The following is a 10,240-nucleotide window of genomic DNA, read 5'->3' as shown; positions in this document are numbered from 1 at the left end:
GTACTTCAGTGGAGGCCCAATGTCCATCTGCTACCTTAATACTAAACCTATAAATATATGCACATAGATCTATTCCCCCATCATCATATATAAATATATTTACATATGTACATGCCTTTAATGCCCTTTGCCTCCCAGCTCTTTCCTCTATTTCCTTTGACTTTCCTCTTGTCCCACTATCATGCTCAGCCTTCATCTGGGTTACAGTAATTCGTCTCGGATACATTGCCCTTGATCAAGCCCTACCAGGTCTCCTGCACCCTCCTCACCACCGATTTGGATCACTTGTTGTTCCCTTGTCCCTGGGTTTGTTAACACCAATTTTTGCTACTTTCATCACCCGATTTGAATCAAACTTTGCTTCAAAACAGTAGTAACATTTTACATTACTATCCATGAACATATTGTCTAACTGGATACTTGAAAAGGAATGTGAATTAATGATATAAACAAAAAGATTACCTTCTGTAACTGTTTTATAATCTCTTCATCTCTGTTTAGGTATGGCTTATAAGAAGTATAGACTCCTAAGAAGTGAAAAGAACAAAGTAAGCAGAAAAACTAAATGCCCATAAGAAGTACACATTTAAAAATTAATAAAAGCCAATACCAGGAGCTGTTAGAGCCCCCAATAAAATGATTAAGAATTAAAATGAAAAAGCCAATACCAGGTTTAGAATCCAGAGTCTTTAGGTTCTTCAGTTTTTTCACTTTGACCTGCTTAGGAATTTCACCTGAAGGAAACAGCATAAGGATTCTTATAGCTACTCTAATATATAAATTATAAATAATCCACTATTTATCATTAGAGTTGTTACTTATAGCTAAAGCATTCTTTATAACATCAATCATACGTTAAGTCTTCATTTTCTGGTACTTTAAAATTGGATAAAGGTAACATTAAATTACTACAGCAATGGAGAAACTATGCAAATGCCATTAATAAATTGGATACTTGATGATTCATCAATACCTATCATACTTAAATTCCCTGCTTCTGCCATTCACATGGAAATTTAACATCTGTATGCCAAAAATACATCTAATTAAAAGTTTATGTGCCAAAAATATATAAAATATCCTTTATGGATAGACAGTATGGAACAGAAAGTAATTCCTAAATGAGCAAGCAGATTGGTCTTCAAATGTTTTTCCTGACACAACATCCCAAACTCCGCTTTGGAATGCAGATACTTAAACTACCACTAGGTGGTGATAGCGTGTGCCACACCACAGATCTTAGCAACAGATGCCAGGCATCTAGAGGAAGGCAGCTGTGTTGAATAACTTGGTCAGCATGTGCAGTGGCCCTGATCCTGAGCTCAAAGGACGTTACAATCTAAGTAACTCTATAATACAGACAAAATTCTGTCAGATAAACACTTGAACATGTCATCTCCACTGCCACTGAGCTGATTCTGACTCACTGATACCCCCTATGTAGGGTTTCTGATATTATAAATCTTTAAAGCAGCAGATGTTGTGCGGTAGGTGTCACTGAGTTGGTTACAATCCATAGCAACTCTATGCACAACAGAAACACTGCACAGTCCTATGCCACCCCTATGATTGTTCCTGTGTCGGAGCCCATAGGTAAAGCCGCTATGGTAATCTAGCTCTTTGACGGCATTCCTCATTTTTGTTGTCCCTCCACTTTACAAAACATGATGCCCTTCTTCAGGGACTGATCTCTCCTGACAACATGTCCAAAGTACGTAAGATTAAGTCTTGCCATCCTCACTTCCAAGGAGCACCCTGGCTATACTTCTTCCAAGATAGAGCGGTTTATCCTTTTAGTAGTCCATGGTACTTTCAATATTCTTCTCCAGCACCACGATTCAAATGCATCAATTCTTCCCTCTTCCTTATTCATTGTCCAACTCTCATATGTATATGAAGGAATGAAGAATACCATGGCGTGGATCAGGTGCACCTCAGTCCTCAAAGTAACATCCTTGCTTTTCAATACTCTAAACATGAGCATCGATCACGGATCCGAGCAAGACAAAATACTTGACAACTTTAACTTTTTCTCCATTTATCATGCTACCTATTGGTCCAGTTGTGAGACTTTTGATCTTCTTTACATTGAATCGTATCCTTACTAAAGGCTGTAATCCCTGATCTTCAACAGCAAGTGCTTCAAGTCGTCCTCATTTTCAGCAAGCAGGGATCTGTCATCTGCATATGACAGATTGTTAATAAATCTCCCTCCAATCCTGATGCCATGTGATTCTTTATATAATCCAGTTTCTCTGATGGTTTGCACAGGATACAGCTTGAACAAGTATGGTGAGAGGAATCAACCCTCATGTACACCATTCCTGACTTAAAGCCACGCAACATTCCCTTGTTCGGTTTGCACAACTGCTATTTCTACAAATTCCACATGAGCACAATGAAGTGTTCTTGAATTCCCATTCTTCTCAAAGTTATCTATAGTTTATGATGGTCCACACAGTTGAATGGTTTTCCACAGTCTAAAAGCACAAGTAAACCTCTTTCTGGTATTCTCTGCTTTGAGCCAAGATCCAGCTGCCAACAACAATGATATATATTCCTTGTTCCACATACTCTTCTAAATCCAGACTGAACTTCTGGCAGTTCCCTTTCAGTGTGCTGCTGCAATCGTTGGATGATCATGAACGAACTTTGCTTGCATGCAATATCAATGATATTGTTCTGTAGTTTGAGCATTCTGTTAGGTCACCTTTCTTTAGACTGAGCATAAATACGCATCTCTTTCAGTCATTTGGCCAAGCAGTTGTCTTCAAAATTTCCTGGCATAGAGGAGTGAGTGAGTGAGTGCTTCCAGTGCTTCAATCAGCTGGTTGAAACATTTCAACTGGTATTTCGTCAATTCATGGAGCCTTGTTTTTGGCTAATGTATTCAATGCCATTTGAACTTCTACCTTCAGTATCATTGGTTCTTGATCAGATGGTACCTCCTGAAATGGTGTACTGTCAACTAGTTTTTTGGGGGTACAGTGACTGTGTATTCTTTCCATCTTCTCTTGATAACTTCCTGCATCATTCAATGTTTTGCTCATCTTTCTCCCAAGGAGTAGCTGGTAGGTTTGAATCACTGACCTTGTTGTTAGCAGTCCAATGCTTACCTGATAGCACCACCAGCGCTCACAAAAAATGCCACAGACATTAAATTTAACAATTTCTTTATAGCTCCCATTCTCTAATTGTTTCACTGTGTCCATGAAAGTAAAAGAACCGAAGTTAGCACTAAAGACAACCTAGAGATGAGCTAATTCAAACCTTTAAGTTTAAAAAATACCTTTATGAGATAGTTAAGGTTTATTGTGCCAACCTGGCCAATAAACACATGTGGGAGTAATTGAAGGGTGGAGAGCTAAATGGCTTGGTGAGACTCGCCTTTCTAGTTCTCGGGTCTCTCGCTTTCTGATGGTTGGACCAGGGTGCAGCTGCCTTCGCCAGTTCCCTGCTTCAGCTGGCAAGGCTGACTTCCTGAAAGACATCCCCAAGGAGAAGCCACATGGACCTACCCCGATGCAGCCCTGGGTGCTGGAGCAGCCGTGTGGAGAGCCCTGCCAGCACTGAGATGCTTACACACTCACTGACTTTGGCTTTCCTCCTGCAGTAGGCATCATTGCATGTGTTTTGTGAGATGGAGGAGGACTTTGTTGACTGGTGTCAGACATATGGGTTAATGTTGGACTTGTGGGCTTGGGCAGCACTGGGTTGGGATGTTTTCTTGATGTGCACTTATCCTTTATATACAACTCTCTCATATACATATGAGTTTCTGTGGATTTGTTTCCCTATTTTACCAGACTAACACACTTTATTGGAATCATTACATAAATCAAACGGCTAACTCTTTTTATCTGGGTGGGTGGGATAATAGGAACATGGGGCATTTTCACTTGCAATATTAAATGCCAGAAGATAGCTTTTAAAATTTAAGAGTATGAGCTATGGTAAACAGATACTTTTATAAACTTTCAACTTTGCAGTAACTTCAAACTTCCAGAAAAGGTGCCGAATAATATAATCTACATTCCAGGTAATCAAATATTTCAAACTAACTTTAACAAATACTTGTTAATTCAATTATCATGTATAGATAAGACATTTGTCATTCAGTAAATATTAGTATATAATAGAGAAGTAAAAATGAAGCACTAATATGAAGAAAAGCTCACAGTCTAATAATGAAGAGAGGCAGAGAGAAATGACCATACAGAATGATATGTACTGGAATAGAAGTATGACACGATACTATGGAGATACAGAGGAGTATCTTATTGAAGATGCCTACAGGAAGTGATAATTATTCCTATCAGAAAAACAAGTAGTTCTGGTGATGCTGGTGGATGAGCTAACCACAAGCTGGCAGAGTTCAAAACCACCAACTGCTCCATGGGAGAAAGATGAGGCTATCTACTTCCATAAAAATTTACAGCCTCAGAAACCATATTTTGGGTCGCCATGAGTCAGCATCAACTTGATAACAACGGGATTTGTTTTGGTATCAGAGAAAGAAAAACTTATCTGTAGAAAAAAGAGGAATAGACCTTTCAAGTAAAAAAGTTCAGAAGCTTGGAAGAACATGTTGCTTTAAGAATTGTAGATAACGCTAGAAAGTAATTAAGAGCCCTAGCCTCAGCAGCTGCACCAGTTTCTATTAGACTTGTTAAGTCTGATCTTTTTTATAACTCTGAATTTTGTTCTACATTTTCCTCTCACTCTGCCAAGACCCTCTATTGTGATCTCAATCAAATTTGTCAGTAGTAGTCGCTGGGAACCTTCTCGTTCTGGTCTCAAGGTAGTGGAGGTTGTGGTTTGCATGCTCCATTAATCCTTTGCACTAATTGCTTCCTTGACTGTTTGATTTCATTCATTCTTCTTTGCTCTGGATGAGAAATGACCAATAGTTATATCTTAGATGATAAGGTTTTAAGAGTCCAGGTGCTAATCACCAAAAGAGAATATAGAATATTGTATATATGGACCATCTTAGGCCAATTAACCTGGATGTCCCCTAAGAGTTTAGCAGTTTCTTGAAACAAACTTAATAATTCATGCTACTCTATATTGAACATCAATACTTACATGCAAAACTCACTGCCATGAAGATGGTTCTAACTCACTGTGACCCTATACACAACATAATGAAACACTGCCTGGCCCTACGTCATCCTCAGAATCATTGCTATGTTTGAGCCCATTGTTGGAGGCACTGTGTCAAGTCGTCTCTTTGAGGGTCTTCCTCTTTTTTGCTGAATCTTTACCAAGTATGATATCCTTCTCCAGGGACTGGTTCCTTCTGATGACATATCCAATGTGTGTGATACAGTTTTGCCATCTTTCTTCTAAGGAACTTACGGTTGTATTTCTTCCAAGAAATCAATCCCTGGTATAGTTCATATTATTCATCAACACAAATGAATCAATTTTTCTTCAGACTTCCTTAGCCTTTTTGCCTGCATATGAGGCAAATAAAAATACCGTGGCATGGATCAGATGCACGTTGTTCTTCAAAGTAATATTTTTGTTTTTTGCACTTGAAAGAGATCTTTTACATCAGACTTGCCCAATGAAACACATCACTTGATTTTCTGACCGCTGCTTCCAGGGGCAAGGATCTCTGGTGGCACAGAGCATTAAATACACGTTGAACAGCTAATCTTCAAGTGAGCAGTTTGAGCATATGAGCTGCTCTGTGAAAGAAAGATGAGGCTGTCTACGCCTATAGATCACAGGCTCTCAAACGTATTTGGCTTATCACCCGCCCCCTTTTCAGAAAACACAAATAAAACAAACAAAAAACTCAGCACCCTGACCATTAAAAATGGTCATCCAGAATAAGTTTCTGCTTTTGCAATCTCCTGCAAATTTACAGGACCCTGTCAGGGGCAGTAAGTAGCACTTACTTTTGAAATTACTAATTTAAAGTCTCAAAACCAAAAGGGAGGTTTTACTTCATCCGATAGGGTGTCTGGGAATCAGAACCAACTCTCTGGCAATGAGTTTGGTTTGGGGGTTGGCTTCCATGGACATTGATTGTATATTCACAGAAATTAAATTCTTGAAAACATCAATCTTTTATCCATTCATTGTGATGCTGCTTACACTTAAACAAATGGCCTAAATTGGTAGAAGCACAATGAAATAGAAGTGTCCAAAAAAACTGTCAAGCTTAAATTAAGATAAAAAGACACCAAAACATTTTACACCTATGACCGACACTGAGGACACCAGGGCGATGGCAGGAAGGCTGCAGCGTTACAGAAGGTCAGGCTCCCGGCAGGCACTGTGTTTGAGCTTCCCAAGCAACAAAGAATTTAAGTCATAAAATGGTTATCCTGCTGCAGCTCAAAGGTCTGACTGTCTAAGGGAAGCATTTCCTTCTGTTTCATAAGGTTTCTAAGCATTTCAGAGTAAGACTGAATCCAGTATTTTAAACTCTTGTTTCAAAATGTTACTCTCTGATGCTACCAAAATCTATGTGCATAAATTCTCAGAGTAAAGCATATTAGAACATGTCAGAAAAGCCTGTTTGTGTACATTAGGAGGAAAACCTTTAAAAAGAGATCATAGTTATTAAAATGATTCAGATACCCCACAAGTCTCAACTGTTTCAATGCAAAATTCAAGAATGTCCAGGGAAAAACACTAGGGATGCCACTGTCATCTAATTTAATAAAATGTCCAATTCATTCTGTAATTACCATGAGGAAGGTATATGAGGGTAAACATGTACAAGGGAAGTAAAAAATGTATTGCTACTGAATCACAGAAACCTTAATTAAACAAAAATATCAACATGTGAAGCTTTTTTGACATATGAAGGGGTACCCAAAAAACAAAACAAAATGGAAAAAAGCTCCGCCAAACAGTTTTTGTAGTACACATTTTCCCACTACGTGAACATCAAGCAATTGGCTCTGAGTTAGTGCACCCAGTGGCATTGCCTGGGTAGGTTAACTCTGGTCACAGTGAATTTCTTCACAAAAGCAGTCTCACTCGAACCTCGTTTTTTGTTGTGTAAGAGAACAGCATGCGGCTTTGAAATTTCGTTTCCTGCTTGTGGGCAATGCTGCAGAAACTGTTGTGATGTTGAACACAGCTTATAAGGAGTGGTTTTCTTGTTTAAAAAAAGGTGAAATGTCAATTGATGACAAACCATGCTTTGGACATCCATCAACTTCCTGACAAAATCAGTGCACTTGTGCTTGACGACCATTGAAGAGATGGGGAAGTTGTCTGGACTATCTTGGAGCTCAGTTCAGCGAATTTTAATGCTAGATTTGGGAATAAGAAGGGTTGCTACAGAAATTTGTGCCTCAGGTTCTGACTGATCAGGAAAAAGCGTGTCTAGTGGAAGCATGTCATGCTTTGAAAGAACAGCGCTGAAGTGACCCGGACTTTTTCCAAGGTCATTACTGGGAAGGAGGCATGGTGCTATTCTTACTACCCCGAAAACAAACATCAATTAAGCCAGTGAAAGATACCAGTGTCTCCTCACCAAAATAAAACTCATCAAGTGAAGTGGAATCAAAGATCAAGACGATGTTCACTTTTTTTGATGTGAAGAGGATAGTGCATTTGGAGTTCATTCCACCAGGTCAGACTGTTAATCACGCTTTCTATTTACAGGTTCTGAAAAGACCGGTTAACAGTGTGAGACCAAAAAGCCTGATAGGGACTAGTTTTGACACCATGACAATGCACATGCTCAAACAGCCATATCAGTGCATCAGTTTGGGGCATAAAAACCCAGCATGTCTCTCTTGCCCTATGCACCTTACTCATTTGACCCCACTCCATGCTACTTCTTTTTGTTTCCATGAATGAAAAAGGACATGAAAGCACAACAATTTGACGTAGAAGGAGGAGAGGAAAAAAATGAGGGAGGTGCTGTCAGCCATCCAAAGAGATGAGTTTGAAAAATGTTTTCCAAGAATGGAATCACAGATTTGACAAATGAATTCAGTGTACTGGAGAGTACTTTGAAGGTAAAAAGGTTGTTTTGTAAAAAAAAAAAAAAAAAAAAATTACTCTATGTTCATGGGTTTCTTCTCTAGATCAGCACATCTTTTGACCACTCCCTTAATTCATGCCAATGCCACAGAGATGTCTATTTTTTCTCAGACCTAGCTTAAGTTTTGTGCCAAATCTTGAACAAGGTCAGTTCTCTACAAGCTTTTATTCAAGTAGTATTGCAAATCCCTGTGCTTATAATATCATAAGTGTATTTTTTTAGTAGGAGAACATGGTGGGTCACATGGATGAGAACCAGCAAGATTTACTGAGTGAGAAATTATGCTCTTTTTCAAAGACCTTCACTAAGGATACCTAAAAGAAGGTAGCCAATAACAATCAAAAAGCAACCAAGGGATGAAAACAAAGATGAAGAAATAAGCCTTCTTAGCCACATTGCACACTTAAAAAGAAAACATCAAGTTCATACTTTACCTGCAGGTTTGAGGTCTCCTATTCGAATGATGTGTGGCCAATGCTGGAGTGTTTTAGCAAAAAAAGGATTGGTTACTCCTAATATGACTGAGGGCCTAAACAAATAAAAAGTAAGACAAAACAAAAGCAAAGTGCGGGGGAGGGGGAGAGGGGAGAAAGAATTTTCCATTAGTGAAGAATAATTGACAATTTTTTTAGTGTTCACTAAGTAAGTTTTTCACTCACTACATTACATATCAACTATGTGCCCATAACATTTGCACCAGCCACTTAAAGATGAAAAGACACCATCCTTCCAACAGCACTCAGGCTAGAAAGAATTGTGATGCCAGAAGTCCTAAGACAGTGTAAAGGCAGTATAAAATGTACACCCACAGCAATCACAAAGGAAACCTTTGTCTATCAGAGGATTGACGGGTAGTATTTCCAAAGAAAGAACATTTGCAGTGAGGCATGAACAATGAGAAGTTTATTGCCACGGAGTGGATTAGGTGGTTAAAGGTGATAAAGGAAATATGCACAGTATGCGCAAAGCAATGAAGTGAAACCATGGTTTGATTGTAGAACTACAAGTGTTCAGCATTTCTGGAGTACAAGCAGGAAACATGAATGGTCAGAAATGAGAAAGGCTGGCCCTATCATTGAAGGCCACATTAACACACTAGAAAGTCTAAAGATCAACTTGCAAGCAATCGGAAACTATTATAGAAGTGAGTGGAACTTGGAAGATGCCCTGCAGGAAGGGTAAAGTTGAAGACAGGTCAGCGGGAAGATATGAGGATGATTAGAAACCCTGAGTCTGGAAAGGACACAATGGGAAGAAGATAACAAATGTTATAAGAAATTCTTAGGATGTTGAATTGGTGGAATTTGGTAAACCCTGAGATAGGGTATGTTTAAGGAAGAGAAATTTATGACAATCCAGGTGTGGTAGTTACATAATCTGGTGTCAATTTGTGAGGAATACAAGTGAAGAGGTGGAGTCTGACTTGTCAATCAAGATATAACCAGTGAGGCCTCTGAGTGGGCATGGCCTTCTCCTAAGAATTAAGGGAACTCCTGGATTTTCCTCCTTGGAGGCAGGAGACATTTCTCTCTCCGCTGACTCCCTGCAAGACATTCCTGTGGAGAAGACACACGGAGCAAGGCTGATGGAGCCAGATCTCTGGAGCTGGAGGAACCTCATGGAAAGCCCTTACAATGCCACTGGATCCAAAGACTTTCTAACCACTGGCCTGTGATCATCCTGCATTCAGCATCATTGCATGTGTTTTATGAGTCTGAAGAGGACTTTATAGATTGGTATGGGGCATATGGGTTAATAGCTGTCTTATGGGCTTGGACTGGACTAGGTTGGGATGCTTTCTTAATGTACAATTATCCTTTATATAAAACTCTCTCTCATACACATATGAGTTTCTATGGATGTTTCTCTAGTCTACCCAGACTAACACTGCTTTTCATCAAAGAATCACAAGATTAGGGGAGGCCTCCCCAGAAGAATTCACTATAGAGGACAGCACTGAAGATAGTCTGGGGAGAGTGGTTGGTCTGCCCAGACCACAAGGGACCAAACTAAGAGGGAGAAGGGAAGGGGGAGAGGGAGAGGGAGAGAAAGAGATACATCCTGGCCCACCAAGCCTTAGGGACAACATTCCTGCTCCGAGCAGCCAATGGGCAGAGAGGACCATAGGACCAGCCCCACCACAAGACACGACATCCCCTCAGTGACCCACACAGTGAAGGAATTGTGCCTGGTCTAACAGCGCACACACACCCCCCACCC

The 10,240-nt window shown here is 39.7% G+C and overlaps 1 protein-coding gene across 1 annotated transcript in view; it reads right to left on the bottom strand.

The window, feature by feature from the left end:
• Positions 1-10,240, bottom strand: part of DENND6A (DENN domain containing 6A) — a 48,565-nt gene that overhangs the window by 7,258 nt on the left and 31,067 nt on the right. Inside the window, exons 11-13 of the mRNA XM_045290128.1 lie at positions 8,455-8,572; positions 669-734; positions 463-527 (exon numbers count right to left, since the gene is read on the bottom strand). Coding sequence (XP_045146063.1) covers positions 463-527; positions 669-734; positions 8,455-8,572 — 249 coding nt within the window. The remainder of the gene's footprint in view (positions 1-462; positions 528-668; positions 735-8,454; positions 8,573-10,240) is intronic.

This window comes from Echinops telfairi, unplaced genomic scaffold, assembly GCF_000313985.2.
Source record: "Echinops telfairi isolate 266 unplaced genomic scaffold, ASM31398v2 ScPeMD7_31;HRSCAF=116, whole genome shotgun sequence".
Classification (NCBI taxonomy): domain Eukaryota; kingdom Metazoa; phylum Chordata; class Mammalia; order Afrosoricida; family Tenrecidae; genus Echinops; species Echinops telfairi.
This window is presented reverse-complemented; position numbering and strand designations above follow the sequence as displayed.